Raw genomic sequence first — 21,576 nt, forward strand, 5'->3', positions numbered from 1 at the left:
TAAGCATGAGGCATCTTGTTTATAGAAGCAGAACAGATTAGGTAAAATGTTATTTAAATGTCAAAGTGTAGGTGTACAGAAACTTTGCAAGACATCTACAATTTCATGCCTCCAGACTTGCTGCTTTTTTATGACCCAGCTAAAAAGAGGGCAAATATTTTAGAAAAATATTGACTTTTTGTCGGCCACAGCTTGTACAGAGTGAATTTCAACCACAGCAGAGCAGGTTTGGATTGAGTAACTTTAAGATTAAATGTTTATTTGAGTGGCCTAGTGGAAAATAATCACAACTTTATTTGATTATGTGTTTAAGAGGGGATTTCCCAGGATAGAATGTGATTGAATTGCAGTACTCTCCCTATACCAGAGATACCTGTCTAAACTTTTTAAAGAAACAAAACCTTAGTTTTTCATAGTGTTTGTAGCAACTTGGTTTATTTACTTTGCTGCTTTCTCTTTGTTGAAGAGGTGAAAGAGAAAATTTTAAATGTGAAATATCCTTACTTTGAATGATAAGTACTAGACAAGGTGCAGATGTTTAATTTTAGAATATTGTCATATCTACTTCTATGGTGAGCCTTGACATTTTAAATGCTTATTACTAACACACAACAGATATAATTTCTTCCTTTTTTTAAGAATAAAAATGTATTTCATTATATCATGACATAGGAAGTACATTGTGTCCCACAGGGCGTTGCTCAGGTTATGATTCAGTCTTTTCAGTTGTCTTCGTGCACGCTTTTCAACGCACAAATGCAGGATGTAAGTCTTAAGATGCAAAACAACAAAAGTTTTATTTTCCTCATTTTCCAGACATGTGTTTTCTCCTCTCCTTCTGATCATATGTGCTGATCAATGTTGCTGCTGTGTCCAAACTGATTAGCACAAATTTGTAATGATTCGTTGTCAAAAGGTCAAAATTACACTACTTGTTTAGTCTGGGCAAAACACTGAGATTTCACATATGCCATATGATACTGTTCTCTGGTGCTTATTATTTGTTCAGCACATGTGAGAAACATTGTGTGACTTGTATGCTGTGTGTGCAGTGAAACTATGTATTTTAAAGATATCTGAGTTTATTTTAAGATACTTATTGGGCAAAACCAAGTGGTAGCTTGAAAAAGGTGAGCTGTCTTGCTCTATCTGCCTTTGAAACAACCTACATGTTCTTTGGTAAACTCGGTGACCTTTATTTTGTGTGATACTTGAGTAGATGTGGGAAGTGGAAAGGCCAGAGTGTTTCCTGAGATTGCTTGGTTTATCTTATAGTGCTAGCAGGTATAACTTCTTAAGATTTAGAGAGAAGAGCAGTGATATTTAAATGATTGTGTAAAGCTCAAACCTAGTCACTTTTTGACCATGACTACACCAGAACAGCTTTCCCCTACTCCCTTCAAATCAAAAAACTCCCAGGAAATTAAACATTGTGTTAATTATGTATCTGCACCTTCAGAATAATAAACTTGTAGTCTTCTTATCCTTTTCATCTAGAAAGGGAAACAACAGTATTTTTCATCATTTCATATATTTGATAAGTATGTCTCACTTAATTTACAGACATCACCTTCCAGTTCTTTTTGTACCCTCAGGTCTGTCACTGGCAACTTACTTCACCTCTGGTTTTGTGTTACCTTTCTCAGTGTAAGTCTTCTGTCCACTGAGAGAGATGAAAGCCTCATCTATTAATAACTTTCCGTGAAGATGAAAACCAGGATTCTTCTGGTCATGATAAAAAGTGCTTTAAATGAACATTTAATTCCACCTGACAACTCTTATTTTTTTTCCAAACCTATGGTACTTGCTAATAAGAATAGCTCAGGAACCCTTCCACTGATCAGCTGCAGCCCAGTTTTCCCATCTCCCTTCCAAGATTAAGGCCATCTTTAGTGTTGCTTTGTTGTGTAGAGCAGCAGGTGCTTCAGCACCTCCCCTTGGCTCTGACAGGACCCTGAGTTGTCCTTTCTTTTGACCTTTGATATTGTGTGATAGAAGCATCTGATTTAATTTCTTGTTCTTACGGGGGGTGGTGGTGCATGCTCACTTGCTCATGGCTGTGGTTTTTAATAGTTGGAAGAAGAAAGGCAACAGTAAGGTTGCTTGGGGAGGGGCATGGGAGGGGGATTCCTTCTGCTGCCTGCTTTTCCTGATGGGATGCAACCTGGATAATGGGAAGATGCAGGTGATATGAGGACTGCATCAGGCAGGTGGTAAATCACTTTGCAAAGAGCCAGCTCAGCTCAGGTGTGACAGGGTGACAGTCCTGCAGAGCATGGAGTGTCTGCACAGTGGACCTACAGAACTCTCAGCCTCAGTACCTCTGCCTTCAGGACAAGATAAACCACACAAATCTGAAACCCATCTGTGTAAATAAATAGGCTTTAACTGATCACCCAAAGCAAAATAACCATACATACCTTTATTTTCTTACCTACATGAATAATTAACTCTTGATAGAATGAGATCAACTTTATACTGAGCACTTGTCTTTGCTGACTCTGAACCTGCAATGTGTTCTGAGGAGAGACAAGAGATGGAATGAATTGCAGATTGCTGACTAGTTTGTTCCCTTTGGTCTTACTTCTGAAGGTATTATTTAAATATTAAATATACTCTTACCTACTCTGTAAATAGCGAATACGAAAGATGGATAATTTGATAGTCAAGGCATGCTAGCTCAAAATTTCATAGATGCATTTGTTTTCATACATAGCTAATGCTGAGAGAACTGGGAGTTTCATTAAAATGTAATGTGGTTAGAAGAACAAAATTTAATTTACTTTTACTGGTTTTTACCAGGAGCAGGAGTTTGTGCAGAAGCAGCAACAAGAACTGGATGCATCTCTGAAGAAGATTATTCAGCAGCAGAAGACGGAACTGGCCACTATTGAACGGGATTGTCTCAACAACAAACAGCAGCTCATGAGAGGTATCCAACATCAGGCTCTCTTTAAAAACAGGCCCTTATGTTTTAATAAAACAATATTCTGTCTTCACTCTAAGAAGACCTTCATGAGTAATTTACAATGGTAACAAAAGCATTTTCTGTGGAATAGCATTGTTTTCAAAATGCACTTGTAGGTTACTTCTAAACATACACCAGCAGGTAGATTGGGAAGCAGTGTGTGGTTGTTGCACTTTCTGAACCGGCTTCCTCTCTTTTCCAGCTCGTGAAGCTGCAATCTGGGAACTGGAGGAGCGGCATCTGCAGGAGAAACACCAGCTCCTCAAACAGCAGCTCAAAGATCAGTACTTCATGCAGAGACACCAACTGCTTAAGAGGCACGAAAAAGTTAGTGTTGATTTTGACACATTCTCTTGCGTATTATAATGTCCAATTTTTTTGTCAGTAGTCTTATGATCTCTTCTGGTAGTTGTTTGTTTGCACAGACAAGACCCACACAAGTATTTTGAAGCTGTTGAAACTCAAAAATCTTAGTCGTCATACTCAAATACCTTAGTAGTATGTAGAATAGTAGTAGTAGTAGTAATATTTTTCTCTTTTGATTCTTAAAAAAAACCCAACCAATCACAACATCAACCTGTTTCTACTAAAAATACTGAATTCTGCTCGGATACCAAATCAGTTTTGACTTGTGTTTAAGTAAATCTATTCAGAAGTAAATCATCCTGGAATTAAATGAGTGGAATAAACTGGATTAGCTATTGGGCGAGTAGCTGACAACTGTCTCTTTATAGCTAAATCCTGTAAAATCCTTATTTGTTTTTTTATAGAATACTCTAAAGCAAACAGTTCAGTTTTTGAAATTGTAAACCAATAGGGAGGTGTTAGAGGACCTCCTTGGTGATCAGAACATGAACAGTCTCCACTGAAGGCTTATTCCTGTCCACTCTGGTTCGTCCCATATTGGCTGTTGTTTTCACAGCTTTTGCAGCAATCTGCCCCTTCACAGCTGCAGCCCAGGAGCTCAGTTGCACAGAAGTTTCTCCCTTTGAACAACAGACTTTTTAAAAGGCAGTTCAGGAGTTGAGCAACCACTGGTTAAATATATGTGTATTCACATTAGTTGGAGAATCTTATCAGGGCTGGGCATGATCCAGAGCGCTCTGGAAGAAGCCCCTCCTGCCCACTGGTGCTGCTGGGGCTGGGACTGGTTTCTGTTGCTGTCTCACACCGGTTGCTTACTGAGGAAATGAGATACAGATAGTATAACATTGATGGTTACTCTGTAACATTTCCACGTGGTTCCCATTGCAGGAAACGGAACAAATGCAGAGATATAATCAACGCCTTATTGAGGAGCTAAAGAACAAGCAAACTCAGGAAAGAGCCAGGCTGCCTAAAATCCAGCGAAGTGAAGCAAAGACTCGCATGGCAATGTTTAAGAAAAGTTTAAGAATCAATTCGTTAGCCTCTCCAGACCAAGATCGTGAAAAAATTAAGCAGGTAATAATTAAATTAATATTTAGTTTTAATAGTGTAAATGCCAATATGAGAATGGGATAGAGTGCACTCTCACAGGTTCACAGATGGTACCAATCTGAGCTGATGCACTGGATGAGGTCAGAGGAAATCATCCTTTCCTGCAGCACTGGTGAGACTCTTCTGGGGCACTGAGTCCAATCCTGGGCTTTCCAAAACAACACAGACAGGAATTTATTGGAGCAAGTACTGCAAAGGGCCTTGAAGCTTACCCAGGGACTCGTGGGTCTTTGTTACAGGAGGAGCCACCTGGAATACCTGGGATGCCTCAGCCTGGAGGAGAGTGGGCTCAGGAGGGTCTTATCCACGTGCATAAGTACCCAAAGAGGGTGGAGCATGACTCTTCCCAGGGTGCCCAGTGACAGTGTGAGAGGAAGCAGGCACAACTGAAATACAGAAAATCCAACTTAAACATAAGAATACACTTCTTAAGTGTGTGGATGGTCAGACAGCTTGCCCAGAGAGGTTGCAGACATGCCCAGAACCCAACTGGATACAGACCTGTGCAGCTTGTTCCTGTCAACCTTGCTTTGAGTAGGGAGGTTGATCTTTCAGGTCTCTTCCAACCTCAGCTGTTCTGTGATTCTGTGAAATATTTTTAAAGATGCTTGATTTTTGTGAATTTATGAACTAAAACTGTAGGTATTCACTCGTTCTTTAAAAGGGAATGCTGTGAAGATGTTGAGAGGTTTGCTTTCTAGAGATGCATCGAAGTCCCAAGTCATGGTTTCATATGGTGAGCACTGGAAGGATGAAAAATCTGGAAAATAAGATGTCCTGTAGCTGTATAACACCAACCTCGACCAACGCCTGCAGCAACACTGCTGTGTCACTTACCTTCAGAGGGAGATAATTGCAGGAGTCTGGTAGTGAAATGTGCTGTGCTTTAAGGAAAAATCAGAGTGCAAACAGAGAAATGTAATTAAAACTGTGAGGGCACTTCCTTTGTAAAGATTTTAAAAAAGAAAGAGTAGAGAAAATTATTGCTTAAATCTTCTGAAACCATTCTTCTCAGTATGTGTTCCTTCTGTTACATGCAGTTCTTTGGCTCATGTAAACTGTTGTATTCAGAGGCACAATATAAATAATCTTTTTATTTTCAATTTTAGTTTGCTGTTCAAGAAGAAAAGAGGCAGAAGAATGAGAGACTGGCTCAGCATCAGAAACACGAAAACCAAATGCGGGACCTTCAGTTGCAGTGTGAAGCAAACATCAGGGAACTGCATCAGTTACAGGTTAAAAATAGATGATAATAAATGACCATTCAGTGGGAAGACTCGGGTTAATAATGGATGCAGGCAAAGCAGAAACATCTTTTCCTTCATTTTTACTGATCAGTGTAGAGTTTCAACTTTGCTTTCGAAGGCCTGCAGCACACTGCTTAACCACATTCGCATGCTTCCATCAGTTAATGAGAAATCATTTTAAATGCAAGAAGAGCATGAACCAGAAACAGATGATGACTTCTGGAATATCTGTCAAGTTCCCAGGGCTGTATTCTGTAGGCAACATTTCCTGTAACCTGCTTTTACTGAAATGTCATTAATCAGAACAGAGGTAGGCAGCACCAGGCATTACCGGCAAGATGTTTGCAACAATACATGAATGAGGAGATTTTTACAAAGTGCTGCCACTTGTACATGAGCTTCTGGAAGGTACCTAGAAGGACTTCTCTTCTTGCCATAAGGAACTTTGTTCTGTCCCTTTTGGTATGCATTTAGTAAAAGTTTCTGCTGTATACCAGAGGCCAGATCTCCTTTTCCATTAAATCAGCTTTTCCCTATTTCAGGGACACGAGGAAGTTTTAAAGCATTAATGATCACCTGCTGATAACCTTTGCTTAGAGAAATCGTACAACAACCAATGAAGCTCGTTCACTCAGTTCACTTTCTTACATGCTGCAGAAACAGTCCCTGGCTGTGCCACTAATATGCCTCAGTAAATCCCCAAGTACCGTGGGAGTCTTGTGAGAGTTTCAGCTCAAGGAAAATTGAGCAGATTAGGGCTGCTCTGAGCTTCACAAGGAAAACTGGCCCCTTGCTGCACTCGGGTCCAGCCAGGTGCTTGTCATTTCTGTTGCTGTGGTTCTGTGCTCTGCATCAGAGCCATTTGGGACTGGGACTCCAGAAATACAACCATTGCCAACTGCTCTTAAAAAAAAGAAAGATTTGATGTAACCAAATACTTAATTTTTTTCTTGCTATGCTTCAGAAGTCCTCTGAAAGGGAGGACTCTGAAAGGGGGTACCTTACTGAGAGAAATGTGGAGCTGAGGTGTGGGTTGATTATCCTTTTCCTAGGCCGCTTTTGCAACCACATTTCTCCCCTCTCTAAACCCCGTTTGTTCATCTCAGCTCTTGGCACCAAGAGTTGAAATATTTCCAAAAAACAGCTTTGTCTTTAATGTAATTGATTTTAATAAATTGTACAGACTGTCTTTAGAAAGCAAAGCAGAAATGCTGCCTGACCTTGAAAAGCATTATTAGGCAGTGAAACACAGTTTTGAGTAACACTCAGCTTCTGCCTTAATGGCACTCAGCAGTGTTTGGATTTATGAGTGTTTCTTATCTCAATTGGCTCCGATGGAAAGATCAGCTTTTGAAAATGCAGCCTCGTAACATACTTTTATCTTGTAATTATTCACGTCACTATTTACACAGAATAAGCTAATTAGAAAGAATTAGGACAACATATGTCACTGTACAAATGTTGAGTTGCCTAATCTGAATTAGTTTTACATAAGGATTATCTGTATCTTCTTTTAAGAATGAAAAATGCCATCTACTGGTTGAACATGAGACTCAGAAACTAAAAGAGCTGGATGAAGAGCACAGCCAAGAACTGAAGGAATGGAGAGAGAAATTGAGACCGAGAAAAAAGGTAAATTGGAGCAGTTCTGGAATCAGGAAATAATCAAGGGCTTGATCAAGCAAATACAGAGAGTACAAAAGCATTGCAGAGGAGAATCAAGCTGCTGTACAAAGCTGTTATAATTCACTGAATAATAAAAGATGTTAAAAAATGGAAACCTGAGCAAAAGGCAGGTGCAACAAAACAGTCTATGTGTTACCAGCCTCTTGCAGGGCTCCCTCCTGCAGCGGATGTGTGCGTGTTTGCATGGAAAACTTAGCTGGAGATGCATTCCTAAACCCAGATTTCTTTCAGAAGCCAATGGGTTACTCCAAAAATTGAGTGCTTAAGAGCAGATAGAGGAGATTAGTGTGGGGGTTTATATTTTATTTTAAAATGGAAAATGCTAGATTTTCACACAGTTCAGAGAATGTCCTACAGACAGATGATGTTCTTGGCTTGCGGTGTCTTAAAATTTCATGTTTGCTGAGTGACTTTTCTTGATGATGTTTTTGAAGTTACAGCATTATATCAGACAATATATCTCCACAATAATGGGTTTCTTGTACTTTGCCTTGTTAATTCTGTGACAATCTGATTTTGGTTTTAGACGCTGGAAGAAGAATTTGCCAGAAAACTGCAGGAACAGGAAGTTTTCTTTAAAATGACTGGAGAATCTGAATGCCTTAATCCTTCAACACAAAGCCGGATTTCCAAATTCTATCCAATCCCCAGCCTTCACTCTACTGGGTCATAACTCTGGGAACTGCTGTAGGTTTTTTCCTATTTGGAATTCTCCATCCTTACCCATCTAACCTGACTTATCCGCGGCGTGTGTACATCCAAGGACCCCGCGCTTTTTGTTTTCGGTGGAGACAATCAGTGTCACATCAGTTTCTTCACTTCTCTGAGCAGAAGAAACGAACCCAGTGTTGGTGTACAATGGTAATGTTACGTCCTTCAGGTGTTTCAAGACTAAGTGGGCTTTTTATCTCGCTCTCTAAAAGTATGTTACCTATGGTTTTGACTTTAAACCTGAAGTATTAGTTGTGCTCTTTCTCATCACAGAAAAAATGGTTTCTCATGTGAATATTTAAACAATGTAATATTAGTTCTGCTACTGTGTTTTTAAGTATCAGATCTCTCCACGAGAGAATTCCACAATTGAAAATGCCATGAGAGGTTTAAAGTTTCATAATGTTGAGCAGTGTCTTCATGGCAAGAACTGAAACTAATTGCTAAGAACATGCCAGTAATCAGAGAAACAAACCCTTATGTTTAAACACAATTGGCAAAAGCGAAGGCCTTTGTAATATCTTTCAAAAGAAACCTCTGGCATAAATTAAACTGAGCTGATCTCCATGACATGTTTTGTCCATTAGTTCCATAATGAAATGGGGTGCTAGTTTAATTAATACAGTGCCTGAAACACTTAGATATGCTGATCCTGGTAACAGGATATGTTTTGTTGTTTAAAAAAACAAAACTCCTTAGCATTGTTGTTACTGTACAAAACAAGATTTCTTGCTGCTACTGCCGTTTTGGTTGTAAATCCTCACCCTAAAATATTTTGCACTAAAATATGTAAAGGTGAAAGAAATGCTAACTTTAAAATGCACAGTTTGTTATTTTCCTTTGCTATTACAGGTGGTTAGTTCTACAAATTGAAAAACTGTAGAATGTATTTTTTAGAAAGCAGGGTGCAAAATGCACGTGGTTTCTCTAACTGTACCTGGAATGGGTAGAGCCATTGTTCTGTTCTTACCAAAGCCTGTTCATTTAAACTCCATTGGAAAAGTGGAGGTGGATGGTCATATTTATAAATAATCATGGCTAAAGTCTGATTTCATTAGAAGTGTTAGATTCAAATTTTTTTTAATTTTAGTCATTTTATTTTGTGGAAAGATTTAAGTTAAATATATAGACAAACTCCTCTATGAAGCTGGGTGTTTTGCTTTTGTGTTGCCACCTACTAACATAGGCAGGTTTTATTTTTTAAGTTCATAGATGTACAATAAGTTATTTACCTGACTGATCTGCAGTGGAAAATCTGAAATGTTTCTCATGTAGCGGGTAGGGAAATACAGCTGTATTAGATCAATTTTTGCTGCACTCCTTTTGGTGGTTAGAGGTTGAGTCATATCAAGACACAGTATTTAAGGCTGTACTTGGGTATGCTGGAGTTCCATTTGTAAAATAGTGTTTGCTTTCTGTTGTTTGAGGCCTGACTTCCTCATATCTCTTCGGGCATCAACTGCAACCGTTTTGTTTTGCTCTCTCGCATTGAACGTGTGGCTGGTGACCATTACACGACTTCATTTCATGGGAACTGTGTTGCTGCATGTCAATGAGCTCATAAATTAACATAGGACTTTATAATCAGCTGTGGTCGAAACCTTGGATGCTGAAATCCTTGGACGTTGAACCGAAACCTTCTCAATGAAGACACTTAATTTACAGCACAGAAAAAAAATTAATTGGAAAATGCATGTTTTAATTTAAATTTTGTAACTTTTTGATAGCGTAATTACTTTAATAGCTAGCCTTAATTTCTGGCATTTTATTATTATAAATGTGTATTGTGCACTGTTGTAAATTCACACACCATATCTCTAGAATGTTCTCTGTTGCTAAATGCAAAGTTCTTTGAATTGTTTGTTCATTAGGGAGAAAAAACGTCTTTGAGAACTTTTGTTTTTTAAGCTCCACCTTCATAAATTGACTGTTACTGAGATAACATTAAATAACCTTCATTTCTATTTAGCAGAATTTGTTTGCAGTTCAGTATGACGTAGGCTCAGTGCTTTACTCAGGGAGTAGGCAGGGCAGGCAGATTTTCCTCAGAGGGAAATCACAGAATCACAGAATGTTAAGGGGTTGGAATGGACCTTAAAGATCATCTAGTCCCAACCCCCCACCTCCACTAGACCAGGTTGCTCAAGGCCACCCTGGCCTTGAACACTTCCAGGGTTGGGGCATCCACAGCCTCCCTGGGCAACCTGTTCCAGGGCCTCATCACCCTCACAGTACAAAATTTCTTCCTAATATCTATCCTAAATTCTCCCTCTTGCAATTTGTACCCCGTGCTCCTTGTCCTATCACTACACTACGTTAATAATCTTCTCCTTACATTCTTGGTAGTTTCAGTGATAACTTGCTAATGTATATTGGCATTTTGTTTACCTCTGTCTAAATCTCTTACATCTTTTATTTGAAGATCCTTTTTACATAGGCCCCTGCAATCTGATCTCACTGTAAATTGCACAAATAAGTGTAACTGAGCTGTGTGATGAAGGGAGAGATCAGATGTGGTGATGGAAACCTTGCTCATCTCTTCAAGTGGGGAGCACTGTGAAGCAGTTGCAGCCTTGTGAACTGTGCTGAGAATTGATATCAAGCATGAAAATATATTTTATGTGTGATAACAGGAACTAGCATGGGTACTTAGACACTTAGACTGATAAAATTGGATATAAGTGTTGCAGAACATGAAAGAGGTGTTACAATATTGTATCAGTGTTGGAAAATTCAATTCAAATTAATTTAGTCTCATATAGGCTCAAAAGAGATCTCCTGAGATACAAAATCCAATCTCTGTGCTGTCTCATGTCACCTCCCTTTAATGAATGTTAGCAGCTCCATCTCCAGGGTAGTTAGATGTGTTTTCCACAGCCAGAACAATGTGCTTTCTTACTGAGTGTTTGGCAGATCTTATTGTCCCCACATGCTCTTGCAAAGCTGGCCACAAATCAGTATTTTCTCACCTTTTGTGTTTTCCTACATCATAAACACTGTGCACAGGAAAACGAGCAAGGCAATAAGTGCCTGGATTGCAGTCAGTGTATGGGTTGTCCTCCTGTGTTTACAGCTGATCCTCACAGAAAACCTGCCTGCAGGCCCCTGGCCTCTGATGGGGTCAGACTTCACATGTGCTTCCTGAGCTCTGAAAGCAGATTTGGGCATCTGCTAAGTCAGCTTTTATGGGAAAGGGCCTCGTAAGGACGAGCCCCTGGCTCTGCTCACGTCCGGAGTTCCTGAACTCAGCTGTGTGCAGGCTCTCCAGTCCTCGACTAACGCAGTGCTGCCGGTACCCAGGGAGCTCTCTGGGGGCTCCTGTGCCCCTGATTTTAGGAGACTCTACATCTCTCCTGAGTGGGGCTGGCTGAGGAGAGGTTACAGTCCTGGGGGGAATGGTCTGGCTCAGGCCTTGGCCTCCCAGTGTCCCGGGGGAACTTTGCTGTTTACTTCAGTGAGGGAGAAATACTCCAACATTTGATCCTCTCTGATTCCCATAAAACAAATTTTCCTTCTCCAAGCGCTCTGCTGTCTCTGCTGAATGCACAAGAAGTGTGTATGGTATGTAAAGATATGATATTGAGGTTGTTATTCTTATGATTGAGTAGATGGATCCTGATTTATAAATGCCTTCTGAAGGAAAACCTTTATTTGAATTGACACCTGAATTCCAATTCCAAGGTGGCAGGGCTGCTGTCCTGACTGCTGGCATTCACTCACAGTGATTTTTCACATCTGTTAAAATACTGTTAAATTCCAGTTGAGCTGCATCCTTTTTTCCAGATAATCTTTTCACCTAATACCCTTTTAAAATTACATTCATGGGTGTTCAATATCTAATCAATCACACAGTTTAAAAAATTATTCTTCTGTCCCAGAGGACTTTATGACAACTCCATGCTACTGAATTATTTTTCTTAATAAATAAGAAATGTAGCACCTTAACTAAGATGCAGCCAAGCAAAGCAGCAAAGAAATTTCTTTCATCACGCCATGTCTTTTGTGACAGCAAAATCACACTGGAAGTTTAAGTTGGTTCTCCAGCTGAAACAGTATGTGTCTTGCAAGAATTTCAAGGATGCTTTGGTATAGGAAAGACTTGAATAGGGTGTTTTAAATTCAGGCACTTAAGTCCACTTTTAGGCAGCCTGATTTTCAGAGCTGCTGTGCAGCTGCAGCTCCCAGGACCTCAAACACTGATCTTGCTGGAAACTGAAATGTGCAAATAAGCTCAGTGCTGGCTGCTTCCACTGAACTCCTGTTTCTTGGTTCAGCTGGGGAAGTGGGGCAAGTTTTTCAGGACAGTGACTCTGGTTGTTGGAGGAAGGGGAGAGAGGAGTGTTTAGGACAGTCACTGTGTACATAAGTTCTCTGCCTTCTATGTTAACATTTATATTCTTGTCATTTTGTGTCAAAACCTGTACTTCTTGATCTCAGAAACTTCCTTGCATTGATGTGTCTGTGCACATTTCCCATTTTCAGACTACTTCTGCCATCTTCACAGCAGTTGAAATAAGGTCAGAGAGAAATAACCTTCCTTGTTCCCAGGCAAGCCAAGGCCAGGATGCCCTGTTGTTTCTCAGTCTTACAAAAGATGAGAACAGATAAAGGGGAGAAGACAAAAGAAAACTCTACAGTGCTTCTCTTTTACAGAACTTTTAGTTGTTTTTCTGCCCCCTTTCTCCCACCTCAGTTCTTGTGCTTCATTTCTGTAGCTCCTTTGCACATCTGGCATTGGGGCAGTCAGTGGTGCCAGAGAAGAACAACCCCTTGAATACAAACATGCTCTGACTCAACTCATCACTAAAGGCTCATGTGCTTCCATTGTACCAAAAGCAAAAGGGAGTGGCTGAGCCCAAAGTTACTGTGATTTTCCAAAATCTCTTCCCCAATTACCAAACTAAGTGGTAAGGCCTCTGTTACAGTATCAGTCCTAAAATGGTGGAAAGAACAGAAACTAGAAAGGGACATGGAGTCAAATCTAACACTGAGCTGTCACCCACATGTTCTGTCAGCAGAGCAGGAGTCCTGTCACAGTCCTGTGACAAAGCACATCCACTGAGGCACCGCCGGCCTCGTGTTCTCCCAGCAGTTCATTGCATGTTTTGTGTTAACTGCAAAACAGGTTACTTTTGCCTTACAGAAAGCAACCAAAAATCATGAGATGGATGAATAATTGGCTAAGGGTTTCTGTACAGCTCATGGAAGTGAACTTGCAGTAGCAGCCATACAATGATTTTGGTTTGGTTTTTTTTTTGGTCTTGTTTTTAAAAGTAATTGATTTCATGGCTTTCTGTAGAATATTGTAATAATTCTGCTGTAAATACAATAAAAAAATCACAGTTTGCTGAGATTGTCTCGGTTTTGTTGATGGAAAACTTGCATGAAATACAAGTGATGTTGGAGTGAAGGGGACAATTTAGAATTTTTAAAGTAACTGAGCGTAAAAAGTATTTAACATTGTGCCATTGTATTTTACCACTGTACCTCAGACCCCTCTCAGGTGCCTCACCCTGCCCCACAACACAACTTGCAAGCACAGAAAGGTGGTCCTGAGTAGTTCAGGGATTGGCTTAAAAACACACTTTAATTGGGCTGTTTACATTAAAATTATGTTTCCCCAGTGTTTAGAAAACCAGAAAAAAATAAAAAAATATTTTTAAAAAGATAAACAAATTACTTTTAAAAGTGCTTCTGTTTGGTCCCTGCACATGTCCTGTCTTGCTGTGCTGCTGCCTCCCACTTAGAGCCAGCAGGGTTTGTGGAGAGGGAATCCCAGTGCGGTGCAAGCTCAGTCCCACAGTATCTTGCAGGGTCTTGTATCCTGTGGGCTGATCCTGCATCTGATCCCTGACAAAGCACAGCATTTGGTGGAGGTGGAATTGCTTTCTTTTCTTTTTTTTTTGCTGGATAGTTGGCTACTTGTTATAAAAACCCCAGGTTTTTACATAGCTGGTAGCAATACAAGAAGCCTGGACTAGGTGAGACAGGAAGCCCTTGTCAGCCTGGGAGCTCAGGGTCAGGCAGGCAAACATCAGTAACAGGAGCAAACACCCACACTGGGGCCATGCTGGACACGTACAGGAGACATTCAGATCTCTGCAGCAACACTGAACTATCAAGTCTAAGGGGTCAGCTGAGTGGCAAAGGACTGTTTAGCATTAAGGCTAATTCTCTACAGGCTGCTGGGATTGCTGCCCTGTGCAGAACTGAGCTGCCTCTTTCCTTAAACCCCAACATTTCTTCTTTTTCTTCTGCCAACATACACTTGTTCACCTAGAGAGAATAAAGTAAAAAGGAGTTATTTGAAAAATTCATGTAGGAAGACAAAAGATCCAAGAGTGTTTTCCAGCCATTCCCAGTGATGGGCTGGTGCCTGGGGAATCCTTCACTCCCTGACAGGCAAACCCTGCTCTCCTGGGGATGGCAGGTGTTCATACCTTTCTCTCCCTTCTCTCCTTTCGGTCCCCTGTGCCCTTGTCGTCCTGGTGGGCCCATTGGTCCAGGGTCACCTAAAGGGATGAGAAAACCAAGTTTTCCCTTGAGCACAAGTGGCTCATGGACAGGGACAGACCAAGGTAAGGGAGGCCAAGGCAGGACAACATTTTGGCTGAGATCCTGAAGGTGCCACCTTCACTGTAGGAAGGTGTGACCTTGAGCAGTGCTGTGGTCACAGTGCTGCTTCCTGGGCCTCACAGGGCTAAAGAGGGAAAGGATGGCAAGCCTTACCTTTGGGTCCAGGATAACCCCTCTCTCCCTTTTCACCAGGTGGCCCCTGGATGGCACCATAAGCTGCAGAGGGAAATGAAGGAGAGGATGAATGAGAGGGACAAACCACTGTGCTTAGTCAGAGAAGCAGTGGGTCACCCTGGAAGGTCATTTCTCTCAGTTAGATGGGATGAGACTGACAGAGAAAGTTTTTCACAAATGGTTTTGGTCCCAGCAAAGATCCAGGGATAGGCTGTGAGGGCATTTCACCAGCCCTGCTCTGCCACCTTCTCTGGGTGTCCTGGCTGTCACCAGGGCTGGAGCTGGCCTGTGCTCAGGGCAAGGAATCTGAGAGCAGAGCGAGCAGTTGACTCATGTATTTGTACATGTGCCAGCCCAGCCATGTTAAAATGGGCCACACAGATTGCAAGCCCAAAGACCTTCAGGGTTTGGGATGAGTTTTTTACAAATAGTGGGAAAAACTGATGTCCTTCCTAATGATAAGACTGCACCTCCCCAGCAAGGGAGGAAGGAGATGGAAAGACCATCCACCTCCAGTGGCATACTTTGGCTTTTGCAACGTGCAAAGGTGAAAAGATCATTAGGTCTGTGAGAGTCTGGGGAGATCTCATATGCATGAGCCAGAAATGGCAAGTCAGTGTCACTTACTTCTAAAGAAGTCCATGAGGTCCTCAGTGACATTGCCATAGGCTGCAAAGACCTTGCTGATGCCAGGGGGACCAGGAGGGCCTGGGGGACCTGCGGGTCCCTGTGCAGTGTAAGACATCAAGTCCTGAAGAATACCTTGGCCTGAGGAATTAAAGATGTCATTTGAAAGGAGCTCCAGGAGAACTGTGGCTGGATGCTGAGGCAGGAAGGTGTAAGGGAGAGTGGTAGGCAGCAGGAAGGGGAAGGAAGTGACCAGCGTGACAGCAGGCACAGGGGGTTAGGAGTTGTAGGCTGGGACAGGGAGGGGCAGGACAAGCAGGCTTTTCACTCACTCTGTAGGCTCTCTGACACACGGAGTGCCAGCTCGTTGTAATCCAGGGAACCAGAGAAGGAATTGCTATAGGATCTGCTTGAACCTGCTGATCTGCTGTGGGATTCCTCCTCCGTCAGCAACCCATCATAAGTCCCATCACCACCCATGGAGGCACCGTAGGTGCCATCACTGCCCGCTGAGGAGTGGTAAGAGGACATCCTGCTCATGGAGCTGCCATATGAGCTGCCTGTGCCCAGTGACCCCCCATGGGAGCCCTCAGCACCAAGGGATCCTCCATGTGAGCGCTCAGAAGTCAGTAACCCTTGGTAGGATGAAGACATAGACCCAGCTATGAAGCCACTGTCTCCTTTGGGTCCTGGTGGTCCCCGTGGCCCAGGGGGCCCAGGCGGCCCTGAGATGTAGCTTCGAACTTCATCACCTGCAAAATACAAGGGGAGAACTTCAGGGACACTGGGCTTGGCAAAGGTCCTGTGCTACCACCTGAGTGAAATTCTTTCCCACCAACCCTCATCCAGTGCCACTTCTCAGGCAGCAGGCAAGTATTTCAATTTTGATCTCTACAGGTGGCAGCCTTCTTCCCATCTCTCCTACAGTTTTGTGTGCCCAGTCTGGGAACACACCCACTGACTTTGCAGAAGGGTGCACTCCTCTCGAGCTAATTTCAGCACCTCTGACAAAACAGCCATTCTGTGACCAGTCTCCCAAAAGTGAGGAGAGCCTCATGTTTTTGAAAGACTGCCCTGGATGACTTGGCAGGATGAGCTCAGACCAAAGCTGCTTCACAGCTGCCTCAGTGCTGCCTTCCAACCTCTGAATCATCCATTGCTCTGGGGGCAGGTGCTTGCCAAAGAAAATGCTTTTCCCATGGCAAAACTCTGTCAGCATCCTTACTGGGGACTTGCTGTTCAGCACAGGCCAATTTTAAGTGCCCAGTGCCTGTCCCTGTTGTGTCACAACATGGACCTTGGACGGGCAGTTGGACTGAGAGGAGACAACCCTGCAGGATGCAGCACAATATAGACCTGGCTGTAGAGGTAAGGTGTTTCTGCAGCCCCAGTTCAGGGAAGACTCCTACAGGAATGCCTCAGCTGTGGCAGAGAGCACCTACACGGGGCAAAGCATGGCTTGGAATGTGTGCAGGAAGGATGGATGGTGTCTCCTTACTCTTCAGGTACTGGATCAGCTCACTCCTGAACTCATCGCTGTGGGTGATGTCAGCATAGGACAAAAGGCCAGTTCCTGAGAAGCCTGGGGGTCCTGGAGGGCCAGGAGGGCCAGGTGGGCCCCGGACTCCAGAAAGGGAAGAGTATCCCACATCTTGAGAGAGAGAAAGAATTATTTTTCATCAGCAAGAAGACAAGGAAATCGCACATCTGGGGATCTTGAATGTTTCCAACCCCAACTTCCATTCCTTTACAGATGATAACGATGAGAGTTTTTTCTTTAAAGTGACCTCGTTCTCAGTGGGTAGTCTCACCCCTCATAAGCTAAATCTCAGCCTCAGCTCCCCCACCACCTACAAACAGAATCTCTGTGAGAAACACAAGTGCTTTACTTTGTAGGTAGGCAGAGACATCCTCCAAAGTGGTGCCTGGTGTTCCAGGGATCCCTGGAGGTCCTGGGGGCCCTGCAGGACCAGGGGGCCCAACAAATCCACTGAATTCGGAGTCTGTAAGACACAAGATAAGAAAAGAAGTCACCCAAACAACCACAACCCTGATGAATGTTCCTTGACAATACAGGTAATGCCAGATACAGCCAAGTATAAGGCACTTTTTTCTCCCCAGCACCTTCTGGTGCAGCCTTCCTGGGGCACCTCACTTCTCTGTGTGTAGACATCACATTGGAAAGTCAGGAGATTGCAAAGAGAGTAGAAGTCCCTGTTTTTTAAATATACTTTTAAAGAGTGGCATAAGAAATTACACCTTTATGCTGCAGAGTGTGGATACAACAAAGGGCTCCTCCATGCCCATTCCTAAAATATCGTCTCTGCTGCTCCCTACAGGAGCACAATGATCCAGCTGCAGCCCCTTGTGGTGTGTGCAGGTCTTGGCATAGCCCAGAGGTCTGCAGTGCTGCTAAGGACAAGGGGCCATCAGAGTTTATTCATACAGGATTATATTTGTCATGATGGGCAGAAGGGGAAATTCTGTGATTAAGGTTGTAAAAAAAGATCTCAGGGCTGTGTGGGCACCCACTGCAGGGGAGCAAAGAAGTTCACTTACTTCGCAGGTATGCTGTGAGGTCACTGTAGGATATACCAGGAGTCCCTGGAGGCCCAGGTGGTCCAGGAAGTCCAATGCTCATACCAGAACCTGCAAAATCAAACAGATCCATGTTATCAGAACAGTATGAGCAGACAGGCTGTAGGGCTTGTTCACAGGCAATGCAGGAGGGACTCCTGCAGCATGGAGTGTTCTCATCAGCAGGCTGTGCTGGGAACCAGAGATCAAGCCTTGTTCTGGACTTGGAGTTAGAGCTTGCCCATCAACCCCAACACAAGGACACCTGCAGACAGGCAGGGATCGGGCCTCTATTCTTGGCAAAAGCTCTGCACCCCATGAACCCACGACATGGTGGGGGCACTCCCAGAGTTGCAGCTCAGTTGTGACCTGCAGGCTGATGCATGTGCTGCTCTCCCTGTGTCTGCAGCTCTGGGGCAACACTCTGCACTTTGTGATTTGCTTTAATGAAATGTCTGTGCTGACAAAACACAGCTGTCCTGCTTAAGCTGTAAACTGCCATTAAACTGCAATTTCCTGCTTCCAGACCCAAATAGGAAATTCCCTCCATCTTAGGAGCAGTCCACCAGTGAGACCTGGTCTCCAAGGGCAGTTCAGAGAGACTGGGCATAGACCAGGCTGTGCTCCCAAGCAGATAGTTGGAGCTACCAGGATTAGGCTTTTCAGCACTGCTGCTGAGGATGCTCCAGGTCCTCTCTGTCCAACAGTTCTTACATACTATATCACCCCACTACAGAGGGCAAAATGAAGCAGAGAAATGGAATTTGTTTTGACTAACTTTTAACTTCTAAGAATTTGCTGCCTGAGTGGGCACAGACCTCTTTCACAGGGAGATATATCCTGGCCACAGAGCCAGTAAGAAATGGGTTATAAAAGGCACTTAAAGCTGTTGATGGTACTTCTAAGATGGCTAAGGTGAAATTATGTTCCTAAGCTCAACTTTTAACAAAGCAAGCACTCATTCTTAGAGACTGTGGGTAGTATCTTAGCTACAGGGTACCTTTGCTCTCTTCCAAGTCTCTCACAGCCCCTGTGAGGAGGTCTCAGTACATAGGGATTCACACAGTCAACACTGGAATTGTTTTCATTGACTGAAAGCAGGAGTTTTCTGCTGAGCACCCAAAGGAACAGAGGGAAACACACACTAATAAAGACCATTACTTGTCAAATAGCTGATAAACCGCCTGGTCAGCTCATCATAATCCAGTGACAGAGATGTGCCATCTCCCCCTGGTCCAGGAGGTCCTGGTGGGCCCCGAGGTCCAATGAGATACTGACGAATTTCTTCTCCTAGAAATGAAAAAATGCACCTTTTAAGGCCATCCAGCTGCTGCACAGACACCAGGTGTGAGGAATTCCCAGCCCGTGAGCTGAGCCCCCACCACTGGGGAGAGCATCAAAACCTGTGGATGCAAAGCTCTTTCCCCCAGTCTTTTCTGAGCGTGAACTGTCCTGCGTGTGGTGCCAGAAACATTTGTGGCAGAGCTGGGAATCTCCTACTACAAGGGTTTGAGGCAGATGAGAATTTGGATTGCTAAAGGGACTGCTTTGTGCTCTATTTCTTTGGGACACCTTGGACAACATCTTGGGTAAAGGGAATAAAAAGCAGCTCAGTTGGGAAAAGACCATGCTGAGGTGTGTGGCATTTCAGTAGCCATTTGGAGCTCAGGGCTGGCCAGCATCATCAGTACCCTCAGGCACAGCAAAATGACATCCTGGAGGATTATCTATCAGTCCACAGTAACAGTGTATAGAAAAGAACAGAGCTGGGGATCTTCCTTACCTTAAGGACAATAACATAGCAAGACTTTGGGGTGGGCAAAAGGAATGAGGGGAACCTAAAGAGAGTGGGGGAGTTGGAAAGATTCAGTGAGTGAACAAGGTTTAGTGGGAGGGAGACTGGGGAAAATTGTGGGAATTCCTGAAAAGGAAGGACATAGGCAGATGCCACTTAGACAAGGAGGGGAAGGGAGGAGAGAGAGTAAGAGAGTTCTAACTGTGGGTATGAAAAGCAAAAGGGTAACAAAGGTAAGGAGACTTCTGGAAAGCAGGTGAACTCTCCAGTACAAGACACACAAATCTGTCTCAAAAGAACATGGAAGGAGACTTCACAGGTCACTCAGCAGCACCTATGGCAGCCCTTTGCCCTCTGAAGCAGGTGCAGGTAACTCCAGCTGGAGGCAGGAGACTGGAAGGGAAAGACAGATCTCCAGGATGATGGGATGCTTTACCCCTAGTCTCACATTCCCTTGAGGGTCACTTACGCTGCAGCAGATCCAGAAGTTCTTGGTACAAAATGGATGTAGTTGATGCTGAGCTGGCAAATGACTCATAGCGACCTGAAGAGCCTGTCAGAATGAAAAGGTTTTACATCAGAAGTTGAAGAGGGGTCAGGAGGGGACAAAGGAAAGCTGAATTAATCCAGTTTAACTGGTAGAATGGGCTTCTCATGCCCCCAACTATGAATCAGTTGCTATCTCATACATCCTGGTTGTCTACACAGCTGTGTGGTCTGTGCTCCTCTGACAGTTTCCAGGCTACTTCCAAAAGCTCTGGGAATTTTCATTTACTTTAGCAGGGCCCCAAGCCTACAAGACAACCCCAGAATACTTGGGACCACATATACAAAATAAAGGCACCTCTGTTTGGGTCTTGGGGTGTTAAAGGGTCTAACAGCAAATGTTTACTGTGAGACATTTTAAACAGCAGCAACTGCTAGTTAATCTAACCATTAAAATAGGACCAGGCTGAAAGGGCACCTCAGCTCTGTGGAATCCTGGGCCAAGACTGCTGAAGATGAGTATGGTTGAGGTGCTGCTATTTAAAGACTGTTGCTTCTCCTCTGGTTCTCACCTCCCAGGTGCTGTACAAGCTTAGCTGAGAGTATGGCTCAGTACAGAGCTTACCAACACGGTGCTTACTTGTCATATAGCTCATAACACGGGTAGCCAGCTCTGCATAATCCAGGGTCATCCCATCTGCAGTGGTGATAACTCCAGGTGGGCCTGGAGGGCCTGGTGGGCCCTGGGCACCAGTCAAATAATGTCTTACGTTGTCACCTAGGTAGGAAGCCCAAGATAAGCCCACATCAGTAAGAGGGAAGACTGACTATTTGCACAATTACCAGACCTGGCAAAGAACAGGAAAACAGAAGGACAGTTCTGCAGAGGCCACAGTGGGCAACAGCACTTCACAGTATTCAACAGAATTAAGTCCAGAGTAATAGGGCTGATGTTTCTAAAGGGGGGACAAGGGCTCAGGGAGCAAAAGAGTGATAGGCATGCATTGCTGACCACAGCAAAAATCTCGTTATACTCACTCTTCAGGTAGTCAGTGATATACTGCTGAATCTCTTGAGATGAACTTCCACCTGGGCCAGGAGGACCGGGTGGCCCAGGAGGTCCTGGGGGCCCCTGAATTTGCCTGGATCCACCTACAGAAAGCATTGTAAGGAGAAGGAATGGTTTTGGCATGGTTGCATTAGACTAAGTGATGCTAAAGTGTATTTGCATCAAGCCCTTCCAACATGTC

The 21,576-nt window shown here is 43.4% G+C and overlaps 2 protein-coding genes across 3 annotated transcripts in view; one reads left to right on the forward strand and one right to left on the reverse strand.

Moving 5' to 3' along the window:
- SLK (STE20 like kinase) overlaps positions 1-10,215 on the forward strand; it is a 47,114-nt gene extending 36,899 nt beyond the window's left edge. For both annotated transcript variants that reach the window (XM_018069282.2, XM_018069283.2), the window contains exons 13-18: positions 2,803-2,932; positions 3,171-3,295; positions 4,223-4,411; positions 5,557-5,682; positions 7,213-7,326; positions 7,907-10,215. In XM_018069282.2, the coding sequence (XP_017924771.1) occupies positions 2,803-2,932; positions 3,171-3,295; positions 4,223-4,411; positions 5,557-5,682; positions 7,213-7,326; positions 7,907-8,053 (831 nt within the window). In that variant the 3' untranslated portion in view covers positions 8,054-10,215. The remainder of the gene's footprint in view (positions 1-2,802; positions 2,933-3,170; positions 3,296-4,222; positions 4,412-5,556; positions 5,683-7,212; positions 7,327-7,906) is intronic.
- A 4,040-nt stretch (positions 10,216-14,255) lies between these two features.
- COL17A1 (collagen type XVII alpha 1 chain) overlaps positions 14,256-21,576 on the reverse strand; it is a 60,283-nt gene continuing 52,962 nt past the window's right edge. Inside the window, exons 46-57 of the mRNA XM_018069284.2 lie at positions 21,365-21,478; positions 20,967-21,104; positions 20,310-20,393; positions 19,207-19,335; positions 18,028-18,117; positions 17,358-17,471; positions 16,967-17,119; positions 15,801-16,220; positions 15,469-15,609; positions 14,821-14,883; positions 14,532-14,603; positions 14,256-14,367 (exon numbers count right to left, since the gene is read on the reverse strand). Coding sequence (XP_017924773.1) covers positions 14,318-14,367; positions 14,532-14,603; positions 14,821-14,883; positions 15,469-15,609; positions 15,801-16,220; positions 16,967-17,119; positions 17,358-17,471; positions 18,028-18,117; positions 19,207-19,335; positions 20,310-20,393; positions 20,967-21,104; positions 21,365-21,478 — 1,568 coding nt within the window. The 3' untranslated portion in view covers positions 14,256-14,317. The remainder of the gene's footprint in view (positions 14,368-14,531; positions 14,604-14,820; positions 14,884-15,468; positions 15,610-15,800; positions 16,221-16,966; positions 17,120-17,357; positions 17,472-18,027; positions 18,118-19,206; positions 19,336-20,309; positions 20,394-20,966; positions 21,105-21,364; positions 21,479-21,576) is intronic.

The sequence above is a fragment of the Manacus vitellinus genome, unplaced genomic scaffold (assembly GCF_001715985.3).
Source record: "Manacus vitellinus isolate BGI_N305 unplaced genomic scaffold, ASM171598v3 scaffold_15_pilon, whole genome shotgun sequence".
NCBI classification, from domain to species: Eukaryota; Metazoa; Chordata; class Aves; order Passeriformes; family Pipridae; genus Manacus; species Manacus vitellinus.